Source organism: Tinamus guttatus, unplaced genomic scaffold, assembly GCF_059628265.1.
Source record: "Tinamus guttatus ecotype Peru unplaced genomic scaffold, ASM5962826v1 Tinamus_guttatus_pri_ptg000364l, whole genome shotgun sequence".
Taxonomy (NCBI): domain Eukaryota; kingdom Metazoa; phylum Chordata; class Aves; order Tinamiformes; family Tinamidae; genus Tinamus; species Tinamus guttatus.
This window is the reverse complement of record NW_028288898.1, coordinates 3,541,459-3,557,000: the sequence shown is the minus strand read 5'-3', so window position 1 is coordinate 3,557,000 and position 15,542 is coordinate 3,541,459. Positions and strand designations below refer to the sequence as shown.

The following is a 15,542-nucleotide window of genomic DNA, read 5'->3' as shown; positions in this document are numbered from 1 at the left end:
TGGTTACAGATGTTCCCATAGGATATGGAGTTCTACCTCCCCACCCGGACTCGGGTTTTGTTTCTCTGGTCAATCCTGCAGGTGAGTCCTCACTGTTGGTTTATCTTGCGGGGACCATGTCCTGACCCCAAGGGCAAAGGGCTTCTCCGCAGCTGTGAGAACCCAGGGGTCCAGGACACCTCCCTCACAAACAGGGATATTCCAACAGGTAAATTCCCCTTCTCACCCTCTATGTGCAATTACAGGTGTCCCCGGAGGCAGCGCTACTCCAGCGGCTCGGGGGCTGGAGCCTTTCACTGGGGCTCGAGGAGATTCCAAGAGTAGGTGTTCTATTTTCCTTGCCCTTTTTTCTTTTTTCTTTTCCTTTCTTTTTTTCCTCCTCTCCTCTCCTCTCCTCTCCTCTCCTCTCCTCTCCTCTCCTCTCCTCTCCTCTCCTCTCCTCTCCTCTCCTCTCCTCTCCTCTCCTCTCCTCTCCTCTCCTCTCCTCTCCTCTCCTCTCCTCTCCTCTCCTCTCCTCTCCTCTCTTTTCTTCTCTTTCTCTAGTATTATTTCTGTTTTTTCATTTGTTTGTTTTCTGTTTTCCCATTTCCTTGCTCCCTTGGTGATTCCACAGTGCCCGGTACATATGCCCTCCCTCCAGCATTGAGGTACAGTTAGGAGTGGTGATGGGTCAGGCTATGAAATTAATTGTCCTCTGGTGCCAAGATGCTAAAATCAGTGATTGAAACACCTGGGAATGTCAAATAGTCTGTGATTCCCAAACACGGGATTATCAGTACTGCATTACCCAGTGGTGAATGGGGTCTTCTCCTTTCCTCCAGGTCTTGGTGGTGCCAATAAAGAGGAGGCTGCAGAGCACAAAGCTCTTCAAACACACTATTTGATCCTGCCTGGTGCAGTCTCGGGCTCCATGCTCTTTGGGATAGTGATGACTTGTATATGCATTTCCCGCAGGAGGAAGAGGAAGGAGTAAGTTCATTTCTCTGCAATATTCTTTACATTTTCTGTCTTTTACAACCAAGCACGTGCAGTGACAGCCCTGTGGAGTGCCTGGTGTGCTGTGGGCTGCTGAGGGGTCTGCTCTGAGCTCTCCTAGGCGGCCTCTTCCTTCCAGTGAGGGCTCTTTCCTGAAGCCATTCCCGTTTTTGCAGAGGAGGAGGAGCGGCGCCCGAGCCTGCGGCTGCCTCCAAGGAGGAAGAGCCCAGAGCAGAGAGCAGAGCAAAAGCAGGAGGCAAACGAAGGAAGGATGAGCTCGCTATAGAGCGTGACAATGTCAGCAAGAGCCCCAAGCGCCCTGCAGGGCCTCGGCTGAACTGAGTAAAGGACGTGTTGGGCCAGGCTGGCGCAGGCCCTTGGCTCCTTGGATCTCTGTGTCCGAGCGCAGCGCACGGCGCTCACGGCAGGGTCGGTGGGTGAGAGGAGCTGCCAGAGCTGCCTCCATCCAGGGCTGCCCTTGTCCCGGCACCCATGCGGTGTCACGGCCTGGGCTGTCCTTAAGGCGTCGTTCATGGAGATACGGATGAGCTCATTGGGGCTGCTCCGGTGAATGCTGCTGGAATCGGCACTGCGGAGCAGGAAGGATGGCCAGGGAGCACGGAGCAGGGAGTGCGGGGAGTGCTGAGGTGGGAGCAGAGGCTGAGCGGGTAACGCAGTGCTCTTCCACGTGGGGCAAAGCCAGAGAGGGCTGGTTAGGAAAGACAGCAAAAAACGGCTCTGTGGCTCCCAGATCCACGGATCCTCGATGGGCAGCACCCGAGGGCCGAGGCAGCTCGTGGATGTTATTGCTGGGCCACTCTCCATCAGCTTGGAAAGGGCATGGAGAACAGGAGAGGCACCCGAGGGCTGAGAGAAGCCAGTGTCACGCCGGCCTTCCTAAAAGGGCGAGAAGGAAGCGCAGGCAGCTCCAGTCAGTGTCACCGCCATCCCTGGAAAGGTCCTGGTTGGTTACTCGATTCAAACACTGTGTCACATTATAAACACTGCCAGGTGCAGGATTAACCTCTCGCGCTCTCAGAGACGGAGCGTTGTGAGGGAGGTGATGGGGCCGAGCCCGGAGCACAGGGTCTGGACGTGGGACTATGGAACGGAGAGCAGCGAAGGGCTGTGAGGATGACGGGGGCCTGGGGTATCCCTGCTGTGAGGAAAACCTGCCAGGGCTGGGCCTGCTCAGCCTGGGGAAAAAGAGGCTGAGGAGATGTCACCAACCTCTACAAATACCCTCAGGGAAGGTGTCAAGAGGATGGGCCAGAAATTTTCACTGGTGTCCAGAAACAGGACAAGAGGCGACAGCCTAAACCTGAAAGAGAGGAGGTTTCATCGGAAATGAGGGAAAACCTCCTGCTTGTGAGGGCCGCAGAGCGCTGGAGCAGCCGCCCGGAGAGGTCGTGGAGCCCTTCTGCAGAGATACCTAAAACCTGTTGGGACATGATCCTTCCCCCAAACGAGATGATGCCCATTTAGATGTGTCCAAAGATTCCCTCTTGTGTAGCTGCTGTTTTAGCAATCCACCTTTCTGCTCCCCCATTGCCCTGAGGTGATGGAGGTGAGAAGTCCATGGTGCACCGTTTGAAACAGACCGAGCTTGCACTTCTTTTGTCTTTTTCTTAAAATGTGATCTATTACCAAGTTGTATTTCTCAAAGCAAGGGAAAAGTGGCAAACCGCCTGCTGAAGCCAGCTCCTGTTGATAGACCAGCTGCAGCTCGCGTGGGACACACGGGCTTTAATGCCCTAAACCAAGGAGTATCCTGTGAGAAAGCATTGTGTGCCCTTGTGCAGAAACTACCCACAGAAAGACCTACTCCTCAAATGGAATGGATTTATTCATATAAACACTCATCATCCGTGGGAAAAAAAAAAAAAAAAAAAAGCAAAGCTGCACTGGTACAAGTGTTGGCTGCTGTGTGCACACGGGTTCTTCACATGCTCCCGTCCTGGTCTCACCTCTGCCTTCTGCAATGGACTCACCCTGCGCTGGTCCCGCACAGGAGGCAGAGCAGGAGCTGCCGGAGCAGCCCCCGGTGCCCCCGGGGCTCCCGCACCCCGTCCCGGTGCGTGCGGAGGCTGCCCGCAGCCGGGTTTGGCAATGGGGAATGCGGGTGTCCTGGAAGGGGAACGACACCCCTGGGGTGACACAGCCCGCGGCTGCTCCAGCGCAGCCCGCACATCCCAAACCAAGGACTGGGAAACACGAGGACGTTCCCTTCCTTCCGCCGTCCTTCGCGCCCTTCACGAAGCGGGGCCCGCTCTGATGACCAGCCCCGCACATGCCCGTTCCTGTACTAGAGACGGGCACAGACCGACCCCCGTGGCCATGGGCCGAACCCGCGGGCGTCCCCCTCGCCGCGGGGACAGCGCGAGGCCGAGCGCCTCCTGCCCCGCACGCAGGGACACAGCCCCTGGAACCGGGGAGGAGGAGATTTCCTTACACAGAAGTGTCAGGAGCGCCAGGCAAAGCCCCGCGCGGTCCCCGCTCGCCAGGGGAGCAGAGCAGCGGTGCGGGGAGCGACCGGCTGCGACGGGGACCGGGGCGGCCGGAGCCCCGCGAGCGCGGGCGGCGCGGCCGGGCCCGCAGCGGGACCCGTAGCGGGTCCTCCCCCCCCCCCCGCCACGCCCCGCGCAGGCGCCGCGGGGCCCCGTGACCCTCCCGGGAGCGCCCGGGGCCCCCCGCGCGCGCGGGCGGGGCGGAGGGCGGTGCCCGCGCAGGCGCAGTGCGGCGGCGCGCGGCGCAGCGGCGGTTTCGGCGGCGGCCGATTCGCGCGGCGGCGGCGGCGGCGGCGGCGCCCCGCCCCTCCCGGCCCCGCTCCCCCCGCCCCCCCCGCGGCGCCCGCCATGCGGCCGAGCCCGGCGGCGGCGGCGGCGGCTGCGCGCGCGTGACGGGGCGGCCGCGCCGCCAAGATGGCGTGCGTGCTGGAGGCGCCGCTCCGCGTGAGCGTCCTCTCGGTGAGTGCCCGGCCCGCCGCCCCCGCCGCCCCGAGGGCCCGGGCAGGGCCGCGCCCGCGCGCCGGGAGCAGCTCGCGGTCTGCACGGCCGGGACGCGGGCAGGGCGGGCGGCCGCCCCGCACGTGCGCGCGGCCCCGGCCCCGCCGCTCCCCGGCGGGCGGCGCAGGCCGCGCCGGGGCCTCCCCGCCCCGGGTGCCCGGCCCGGCCCGGCCCGGCCCCCCCGTGCCCCGCGGCGGGGCGGGCGCCAGGGAGTCCTCCCCGCGCCTCGCGCTTAGGGCCCTTCCCACGTAGAAATTCATTTTTTTTAAAAAAATTGCTTTTAACCAGGCTGAGGCAAAGGCAGCGCTGCCTGAAGCAGCCCCCGCCCCGCGCGCCCTGCCCGTAGACCCCGGAACGCCCCGCGGCTCCCCGGGCTCGCGGGCCCCGCATCGCCCCGCACGCGGGTCGGTTCTTTGTGCGGGCCGCGCGGTTCGGCGCGGTGCGGGGGCTCTGCTGCTGCCCCGCTCGGTGGGTTTCGCGGGCTCGCTTCGTTTGTATCTGCTGTTATACGAGTTGATGTGAGTTATGTGGTAAATAACGTTTCTTCTTGTTTTCCCGCAGGAAGTAACGGCCAGTAGCCGCCACTATGTTGATCGATTATTTGACCTCGATCCCCAGAAAGTCCTTCAAGGCGTCATGTAAGTCACCTGAAACTCATTTGAGCTGTTGTTGCGCCCAGGCCAGGTTGCTTTAATCCGAGTAGCGTGATATGTCAGTGGAAAAGGACCCTTGTGCATCTTTTTAGATAAATCCTGTTAGAAAACTGGTTACCTGGATTTTCAGGCAAACACAACCGTGTTGCTTTAGCCTCCTGTCACTCTGTGGTACGTACGGTTGGTAACCAACCTCCCAGCTGCCAGAGGCGAGGTAAAGCATCCTGTGAGTGCTCACAATTATTTTTGATACTTTTTTTTCCTTCTGGCATCTTCCTTTTGCTCTTTTTCCAGGTCTAATGAGAATCTCTTATTTCCCTGCCAAGTCAGCATACCTGCCTCTTCAGCTATTTCTCTGCTGCCATGCCTGGAGTGTTGAGTTTTTTTTATTATTATTTTGATGTATGGCTTCTATCTCATCAAAGGGAATTGTGAGCTGAAAGAAAACGCTTCCACAGAGATTTTTTTAGACGTAACTTCTGTTTCTGTGCATCTGTTGCCTGCCAGTGATAGGAGGCAACGACTGAGCGACTCCAAAGAAAACTGGTAGTGAACACAGAGTAAAGCCGGTGCAAAGACCTAGTCGTTTCCCTGCTGTCCTTGGACAGCGAGAAGCTGCTGGGGTGGGAGCCCCCCGTGTCCCCAGGGACAAGGACGTGTCTCATCCCATGTGTGAGGGGCTGGTCGAGCCCCCTCTTTTCTCCTTGGCAGGTCTTTGAGCTCCAAGTGTTGCTCTCTCCTTCCAGCTCTCGGAGAGCCGAGGAATCCCAACCCTTGGGAATGCTTTCCCTGTCTCTTGAGTAACTCGCATCTTCTGAAGCTGAAGTGAAGAATTTTCCCAGAAACAAAAATCTTAGGAAGTCTCTTTGTCTCGGTTAACATCTGAAATTCTTCCTCCTCATCCTCCACTTTTTTTCTTTTGTTCGATAACTTTTCCAGCTTGGTTCCTGCTTTCCATTGTAAGAGATTTTATTCTGCTTTGTCTCGTATAATTTTGAAGCTCCTTGTTATGGTCATTTTTATCATGCAACTTTTTCAGATCATCCATTTCATTTACAGACATATCCTCCACTTCAGATCCACCTTTTTCTGGGTTCTGTTCTTGCTATCGTAGCAGATGCTGCTACTTGGAAACCTATAGAAGAGTTGCACAAAAGAGGCCTTCCCTTAAACTTGGCCTTTCTAGGGATCTGATAGGATTAGTGCCTCTGCAGAGTACAGGGGAAAAGGAGGAACAAATTAGAGAGCAGATTTGGCTGTTTTGGTGACACCCTGGTGAAGTGAGAAATGCTGAGACTGTATCTTTTGTGGCATTAAGGAAATCCCATGATGGGTTTGTTTTTTTCCTTAATATGGGTGGATGGATGTTGTGTAGTCCAGTTTAGAGTATAACATCTGTTTAATAAAATAAAATAAAAATCTACCAGTCCAAGATTCAGGCAGAAAAGGTCTTCCTTTGACTTTAGGGTATCTGAAAAACGTTTTGAACCTGGAATGAACCCATCCTATGTGAGGAGGGGAGAGGGAGTTTAAAGTCCCATCTGAAGTGTCTGTCAGAAGCTTTGCCAAGTGCTCTGCAAAATTCACTGAAAATTTTTGCTTCTTTAGATGTGCTGTTTTCCCTGCATCCTGGCTGAAAATACTGATGACCTAGATTTTTATTTTGATGGCTGGAACTGTATGAATATTGAGGGCCAGAAAATAGGCTGCCTTGAGAGGGTTTGTTCCTGCAGATGGTCTTCAGGTGCAGTAATTCTGTTCTTTACCTAGTGCTAAGGAAACTTGGAAGGGTAAATTGAGTTTAGGGCTTTTATTTTATTGCCTTCTTGTATGTTTTAAGGAAATCCAACTTCTCAATTAGGTTCTGTAAAGGTAAAACTTGAACTTGAAAATCATGTCAATCCTGTTGCGACTTGAGAAGGCTGAAAGGATCTGAATTACCAAATCTCTTGTTTTTCTTTTCCTTGTCTTCTTCTTTCTCCAGAAATGATTTGTTCCTGCATAGGAGCCTTTTCCTTTTCTCTTCATGGGAAAACTGAGCAACTGTTTCATTTAACTGTTTTTGCTGTACGTAGCTCCATTGATGCTATTTCAAAATCCCAAGTTATCATAGAATCATAGAATGCTGAAGGTTGGAAGGGACCTCTAGAGATCATCTAGTCCAACCCCCCTGCACACGCAGGGTCACCTAGAGCACGTGGCACAGGACTGCGTCCAAGCGGGTTTGAAGATCTCCAGAGAAGGAGACTCCACAACCTCTCTGGGCAGCCTGTTCCAGGGCTCTGGCACCCTCAGTTCCCTGAGGAACTCAGTTCCCTGCAGAACTTCTTTCTACTATCTTATTCATTTGAGCTTTAATACCCTGCAACCCTGCAAAGAAGCAAGGGTTTGTACCCACCAGTAAATCATTAGTTTTGGTTCAAGTTTTGGAATTTTGAGAGTCTTACAAGGATGCCTACAGGCTTTTGCTGTTCCTGATTGAAATGCACTAGGCCATTTCTGCATATCCACATCTGTGTGGAAGTGTGAGTCTCCCCATCACCGAGCCAGCTTGATAGACACAGTTTCCTCCTGTAAACCTAAACGAGCCTTTTGCATGTGCTGGAGAAGTTTGCTCTGTGTCCACTTAGGTGTGTTTCTAACCCAGCTTCCACGTGCTGTTCAGCTTCCATTCACTGTTCCACAGTTCACGTTTTCTCAAAATAGACTTTTAAAGCTGCATTCCCCAAGGCCAGCAATCATATCAGGTGTGTGGCTAGTGGATATATTCAGTGCTGCCAGTGCATGGGTTATTTCACATGAGTGTTGTAGGGGATCAAACACTCTGCCCTCCGAGAAGTTTGTCCGTTATCGGCAGAACGGGGAGAACTTGGTGGGTTTCTCCTATAGTGTAAAAGCTTCAGAGCCACCCAGTGCTTTGCAGCATACAGTGTTTTTTGTTAATTCCAGGTGCTGATCTTTAGGCTGTCATTTGCTTTCCATGCTTTTCGAGGCTCGAGGCCACTTTGTTTACGTGCAAGGCTGATACCTATTTTTGTCTGCCCATCTCCTTGTGTGTCAAAAGCTTTTTTAAGGGACTGTTTGTCATGTTCACTGGTAGCCTGGTGTCTTTGAGGAGGTGATCCATCATTTCAGTGTGTAATTCCATCTCGAGGGCTGTTTCTGCAAGGAGCATTCCAGGCAAATCCTGCTTCCTCGGGGTCCCAACTGCTCCTCACGGTGCTGATCCTCACAGTCAGAGGGTGCCAGCTTCCAAGGCTTGCAGTTAGTCAGCATCTCGCTGCACCGGGGATCCCTCTGCTCCTGTTGCTTCTGTCTGTTCTAGATCAGCTTAATCCAGGCAGCTGGAGCTGCCAGATCAGCGTTTTCCAAACTTGGGCTGGCTGCTTTCTTTTTAGGAACACCAAAGACATCCTGTAGAAATGCTGCTCCTCACGGAAGAGCCCGTTTTAAAGCACATACTTCCATCTCCCCTTTGAGTGTGCCCACTGGCTGTAGTGGGGATACAGCTATGGATCTATACGGTGCATTTAATTCACTTTGTATGTGCTTTCTGTGATTGTGAGTGTTTGAGAGTTAATGTTGATATGAAAAGTGCAATAGTTGGAACACGTGGACCATTTTGCATCTGGCAGCCCCTGCTTTAGGGTCCCTGCAGGCGCAGCTTGACAGCTCTGCAGTGGTAGCACCCAAGCCTCTGGAGATCTTTTAAAATGAACACGATATCTTGGTACAGCCAGGATAGAACTGGGCCATCCCAGGCTTTGCACATCAAGTTATGTATGTGCTAAAAGTTCTCTATAGGGCTGAGGGATCTGTACTTGACTGAGCATGCTCTGTGCTGCCTTTTGGTTTCTGTCTTCAGATGGAAGATACAAGAAGGGTAGTAACAAAACAGAAAAAAAAAAGTTTTCATGTTCAAATAGTAAACTACTTTCCCAGAATTTGTCCCGTATCTCTCTTGTAGTCGGCTGCTTTGAAATTCATTGGGAATGCCCCATACTGGGGGCATTTGTTACGTGTAGTTTTTTCGTTTAGTGTATTCTTGGGTTTGAGAAAACTGTTCCAGACACTTGTTTAGCTGATTGTCTCACAGGATCTTGTGTTTCCCAGCTGTGGCAGTGGGGATGAGAGTGTCAGTGCCTGCAGGGAAAGTTGTGTGAAGTGTAAGAGGCAGCTTCATGCAGTGGGAAGAGAAGAAATTCCCATCTCAATTCTGAAGGAGCAACAGGTACCTCCTCCGGATAGTTATGCAGGGACTGCTTCCACCTCCTGTTCTTTGTGCCCTGTCAAACTGCTTTGACTAAATAATGACAACACTTGTTTTCACATTATGCATCCAAAATCTGTGCAATCACATAGTGTCGAAACGGACACTTTGAGAGCTGTGTTTGCTGTAGGAGCCTTTCCTTGTTCATGGAATATTCCCTTGTCTGAGCTTCCAGCAGAAGGACCCTGTGGAAACGGAAGAGCTTTTAGAGGATTGTAGTGCTCTGTATAGTTTTGGTCTCTTCTGCAGCCTCCTAGGGTTGGTACCTTTTAGTAAATACAAAATCTTTCAGGTGCAGTAGGGAGTTTCCAGTTGCAGTTGGCCAAGCAGTGGTGCAGTGTAATAAGTGCTGTTCCTGTGCAGCATCGCTGTGCCGCGGCTTGCCGAGCGAAAACCTTTTCCTTAGGGTGGCAATTCTGCCAGAGGGATTGGAGCAGCTTTGGGTGCCCAAGTGTTTGCTGCTTCCAGCCTTGCAGTTGCCCCTCTGAGCACGTGGCAGTCAGAGGTGGGTTAATTAACAGAATTGTTTTTCAGCGCTTCTTTGCAGGGGGGTCTGAAGCTACTTTACTTTGAAAACCCTGTTTGGGTGTAATTCAGAATTTAATGCATTAGTTTAAGTTGATCCTCTGTGAAAGGGATCAGGCAGAGGAGTGAGAAATAGTTGTTAGGAGAATTGCTGAGATTGGGCCTGATACAAAAGTGCTTCCTAAAATCAGTAATGCCACCAAGTCTGTGATTCTCAATATTCAGAGTCTGATTTTTTTTCAAAGCTGCAAATGGATCAGAATCAGCATTAAAAAAAGAAAAAAGTTTGATCACTTTCTTTTCAAAACCAGATCCTTTTCAGCTTGCAGCATGGAGCTATGTTCTTCTAGGTGACCTCCTTAATGTTTCCAGTAACATTCAGGGCTCTGATTCCCTTTATGTGTGTTTCTCTACTCCACCCTTAAAGCAGTTTCAGTAGGTGTACTGAATTGCTAGTGCTGATCTGATCATTTAAATCCTTTTTTCTTTTAACCTTTGGAAATGGGAAGGTAACAGGGGGACTAGCTGCTTAAAACACTCTCTAAAACATGCTTCAAATACACACGATGCAAAACTTTCAATAACTCTCCCATGTAGAGAGTGGGAGGGTTGATTTGGCTTTGATAAATTCCGGAGTTTGTCCGACTGGCCGCACTGAAGAAGGAAGTTCAGGCTCAGCTATGGGGGCTGGAGGCTGGTGCATCCTCTTGCTTGATGGTTATTTGGAGCTAAGGATCTGAGGCTCTCCTCAGAAATTCATAGCCTAATGTGTAGTGCCAAATAAACAGCTTTTGGGGATCTTCTAGGGACAGTGTGGAAATACTGCCATATCATGGAAAGTTTATGGGAGATGCTACTGAAAACTGGAGGTGCTGGGAAAAATACTTACAGAGGGGACGGAAGGATGATGACCAAAAAGGGTGACATAAATACTTGTGTGTGGGTCATTTGTCTGAAACAGCCGTGATAGTCTGTTCTGTAGCCTGGGTGCCTTGGAATAGCTGCATCCCAGGAAAAAAAAAAAAGTGAGAAAAGGAATCCAAAAGCCAAAGACCCCGAGAGCTTCATCTGTCGACAGAGGCGTAACGTAGAAGAGCAGCGTGTGAACTGGCTGGTTTAAACACCCAGAGAGAAGAAGAGGTTTGAGGGGAGAGGGCTCTTCGTCCTGCTGCGTGCAGAGGCACCGCGATCCACGGAGCGAGGAGGGTCGGGTTAGGGCTGACTCCTGGTGTTCCCTGCGTTCGTTCTGCTCCTGTCATGGGGCATGCGCTGCTTGTCCAACGCACCCACTCCTGCTGGCTCCTGCTGTGTGAAAGTTGCTCAAGCTCCGCAACAGCACAGTATCCCTGGCTGCTACTTTGTTTTTCTTTTATCCCTAGAATGGTCTTTCCACTCATTTCTTGAACGGGCTGATTAGAAGCCTCGAAACTTTTCTTCTACACCCAATGATTAACTTGAAAAATAAACTGATTTATTATTTCTGTGGTCTACCTGAGTTTGGAGCATCTTTTAAACATTTCCTTCACTTGGCGAATAATATTAGAACATCATTAGTAATTTTATTAATACAAATAATTCCTGTTAAAGGGATAAAAACCAACTCCCGTATTGAGCACTCGGGCTGTGCAGGAATCCACATAAGACACTGTCAGTAACAGTGGAGATACTTTAACATGTAGAATTTTCAGTTGTTTCCTGCTGTGCTTTGGTTTTCATCTGCACATTAGAACAGCAGAGTAGGAGGGAAGGAAGAGGAGACGGGAGCTGTGGGAATCAGGGCTGCAAACCCCCCAGCCGTGCATCAGCTTCCGCTGCCGCCGCCGCTCCGGTGCCGCTCGCTTGTCCGGCGCTGCTGACCCGGAGCGGCTCTCCGGAACCGCCCTCGGCCCGGCTCTGGCTTTGGCGGTGCCTCTGCCCCAGTTGTCACTACCTGAGGGGTTTGCACTGGGCTTTTAGGAACCTTTCTGGAGTCATGCTCTGCCTTGGTCTCTTGCTTGTATTTTTATCGGCCTCTGACAGATAGAGCAGATAAACTCCAGTCTGACAACTCGTTTTTGGGATGCTGCTTCTGTGTATTTAAGCCTCTCATACCCTTTTGTGGCTATGGCTTAGGGAGTCAACGAACTGACTTTAGGCATCTGAGGCTACTTTTCCTCATGTTCATCCATGTTTGATGCTCTTTTGTGGGGAGCAGCCTCTTAAATATGTTGCCTATTTTCAAAAGACACAAAATCAGCAAACGCCACGTGGGCCGTTCGTCCCTCTTCTGCGTAATTCCTACTGCTTCCTCATCCAGTCTCCATCTCACTCCGGTGCTGGAACGAGACTTCAGAAAGCTCCTGTGCTTCGTGTCGGATTTCTGAGGTTCCTTGTACGGGTGCTCAGCTCGCAGTGCTCAGAGCCGTGGGTGCAAACAGGGGTGCACCGAGGGGCTCCTGAGTCCGCGTTGCTCCTCAAGTGCCGGAGGTGCCGGGACGTGCCCGGCGCCTGCGGCCGGCGCCGCCGGCCCCTTTGCACAGGGAGCCCCAAGCTCCAAAGCAGCTTCGTGCACTTGGCCAACTTCAGTTTCTGCTCGTGGCGACTCGAGCTGCTTCTGCAGCAGTCGGGGACGTGGCCACGTTCGTTTGCTCGGGGCTTGTCCTTTCAGAGCTCATCCTCATCGGCTGGGAATCATCACAACTTGCTGTCTCTTGTTTGCAAATTGTTGTTTTTCCTGTTGTTTCTTGCTTATCTAGAGAGCTATTTCTGGTGCTTCTAGAAAAAATATACGCAGAGAATCAGAAAAAAAACACATCAACTTCGTAAAAAAAAATTGGTGGATTAGATGGTCTTTAAACTTTTGTCCATTTACATTTGTTTGTTAGCGTACTTCAAAAATTATTTATTTATTTTTTTTACTTAAGCATCCCTATGGTGCTAATACCAAACAAAATCGTTATGTCTTGCCCTTAAAAAGCATTATTTATGCTTTTGTATTTATATTTATCTCAGCAATATAGCTGATTGCTTCCATGTTACTGTATTCCAAAAGCTTATTAGAGATGGCAAGCCTGCCTGCTTGTAACCTTTCTCTCCCCTCTATTTAGGGTTTGGAAGAAGAAAATAAATCTTTGTGCATTGCTTGTTTCTAGTAAGCTTCATAACTGTAAGCTGAACAGTCACGGGGTTGAGTAAATAAGACTGTATTCTTACAATTTCTTCAGAAAGCAATAAGCAGTGGGGAAAAGAGCTGACTTAGCACTGCAGGAAACTGTATTTCCAAGTGCTCAGTTAGGATATTTTCTCCATTTTTCATTGTTGGCAGCCTACACATCCTGCTGGAGCGTCTGTAAATTATTTTATTGCATTACTGCAAATGTAGGCATAAATATCAGTTAGCAGATTTTGAATCAGTGCCTTAAGAATAGTAATTCGAGTGATTTCATTAAACTCCTCTGAATTTAATTTGAATCTGCTTTATCACGCCTCAATATATGGGCTGTTACTTATCTGCAGGAAGAGCACACGAGCGTTTTAAGAGCACTTGCTGCGTGAGAGCTTCATGGTTCGTCTCCTGGCTGGAGAGGAAACTGCTCATTCAAGGATTCCTCTTCACTATAGAGAATGGTACACAGACATAGCAGGAACTACGGGCTCAGCTAAGAAATCAGTGATGCTTCTACCTGTGGTTCAAAATAGGGATCCTGACTCATTTTCCTCCTTGGCAACTCTCTTGTCCTCCTGGATCTGAAGTGTCTCCAGCACAAGCTCCTTGTGGGAAGGGATATTTCCAAACAAGGGAGTTATTTCCATGTATACAGTTCACCAGTATACATACAGCTACAGTTCCTGGTAGCCTTAGCGTGTGGCCCTTCTTGTGGCCCTACAAGCTTTCTGATTAGAAAAAAACTGCTTTAAAACCACTCCCGAGTAGATGTTTTATGTTGCAACTAGTCTTTCGTTAGAAATAAATTATTAGGGTGGGATTCAGTTGTCTAAAATGAGTATTTGGGAATTTTTTGAGTTCCCTGTGATACTGCAGCTGATCTCCAGCAGCTGCTCCAAAAAAGCTTGGAGCCCCTGCAGGTCCTGTGTCGTATTTCCCTTGGATGCTTCAGGGCAACTGGATCTTATCCCAAGTTTGAGCTTTCAAAGCATTTTCTTCAGTGTAGAAGGAAGCATATTTTTAATGTTACTTCAGCATTTGTACCTTTTTAGGAGTTAATTTAGGGATGAAGGGAACCCTTGAAAAGCAGACAGCACGTGAAAGAGGTAATGGCGAGCTGCACATGGTTATCAGAAAATACACCAACTAAAGCAAGCACTGCTCTAGTTCTCAAATGATATGAAGAAATCAGGGACTCTGCCAAAAATCCTCCTGTTGATACTTGTGCAATTAATAAATTCATCAGGCCGTGTGTTTTTTTTTTTTGTTGTTGTTGGTAAAAACGATCTGCCCTCAGAATGGTCTTGTTCCTTGGATTTATAAAGGTTCTTGCTTGGACCATTTCCGAAAAGTGTCGTCTTGACTTCCTGAAACTGGTCCAAAATGTTAGTTTTCTTCCGGATTACCTGGTTATTCATATGTGTTTAATACAATGGGAATAAAAAATAAATTAAGGAAACGAGGTGTGCTTTTTAGCACGCAGCAGCAGTTTTAGGAGCCCCAAGCCTGGCAGCTGTGCACTTCTTTAGGGCTTGGTGGCGTGCAGAACCACTGCTTTCCAAGGAAAGACAGCGATGGCTCTGGGCTCGCTCCCTTTTTGTTTACCCTTACAGTAACTCTGAGATAGGATTCGTTTCCCCTCCATTCCTGGGTGTTTGAGATTGAGGCAGGACACTGAAAGCACGAAGGAACCTGGGGTGAAGTGGAGAATGAACCTGTGGTCTCCTGACACTGGAGAAAGTTCCTAATTCCTCCTTCTGTATCTAACAACTCGTCTTTTCCTGCACCCACTAGAATATTGAGTCAATACTTTCTTGTGTGTGCTTGATTTCCAAACCAATGCGATTTTTTGTATTATTATTTCTTTTAGAAATCTAGTGAATATATGGGCATAACGGACCAGACCGCCTGGTTTCCTCCGCAGCGAGACCTCCTCGTGTGTAGCTGCACGCGAGAGCCCTTGGGGTTTTGCTTCCTTGCACAAGCTGGGGTCCAACTGCCTCCCAGAAGCCCTGGGATATTAAAGGTGCTCCGTGGAAACCCCCAGGCAATAACCACTGGTGTCGGTGCAGGGTGACAGGCCCCGTGATAAACCTTCATGGAAATAGCAAATGCTGTAGATGAAGCCCTCAGTACCTCAGCATAATTTACCAGGGTTTGTTTTTCTTTCTGGATTTACAGAGATATGAAAAATGCTGTAATTGGAAACAACAAACAAAAAGCCAACTTGATTGTTTTGGGAGCAGTTCCAAGGTACGTCCTTTGCTACTCTCCTTTTCACCGATGCGCTACAGGTCTGGAATAACCATCTGTCAATCACTGGCACTTTTCTGTTTTATCTTTGCTTACTGCAAACTTTATTAATGTAACTGAGAGCCTTGAAATATCTGTTAAACACATGTATTGCAGAACAGGCTGTTGAGTAATGCTTTTAATTTGGATTTTCATGAAATTCTCTAAAGTAGCTTTGGTGATTTTTATTAAGCTTTATGAACCCGGGAATGAAATCTATTTTCCAACATTGTCAATGTTAACGATGGATGAAAAGTGGTTGTATCTCAGTCCTGTTCTCCAGCCAATTGCCTGGTGAGTTCACAAGTGCAAATGTGTAAGGTTATGTTAAAAGTTTCATTTGAAAATATTAATAAACACCTGAGGTAATTTGGCTTCTCCACCTGCTTCAGAAGGCAAAAATCATGGATCATACTTTATTGCTGAGTTACTGCTTCAGCAGATGTTAATATTTCCTGGATTCTGGTTCCACTAGTGCAAATTTAACAGGTAACTGTAGCCGCTGGATTTGCTCACTAAAGCTTTCATCTCACCCCTCTTCTCTGTTTTTTTCAGCCACAATTTGCAGCAAGGGAGAAAGGAAACCCTTGACCATTGCTGGTTTTAGCAGCACGGGAGTCCCCTCTGATGCTTTTGCTTAAATGGCAACTTGGCCCCAGATTGTCCTGCCTGAGCGC

General features: G+C 49.7%; 1 protein-coding gene across 1 annotated transcript in view; it reads left to right on the top strand.

Moving 5' to 3' along the window:
- Positions 1-3,843: 3,843 nt before the first annotated feature.
- The window catches only part of ARMC8 (armadillo repeat containing 8), a 46,465-nt gene continuing 34,766 nt past the window's right edge, over positions 3,844-15,542 (top strand). The window contains exons 1-3 of the mRNA XM_088530275.1: positions 3,844-3,941; positions 4,542-4,618; positions 14,755-14,826. Of these exons, the coding sequence (XP_088386401.1) occupies positions 3,897-3,941; positions 4,542-4,618; positions 14,755-14,826 (194 nt within the window). The 5' untranslated portion in view covers positions 3,844-3,896. The remainder of the gene's footprint in view (positions 3,942-4,541; positions 4,619-14,754; positions 14,827-15,542) is intronic.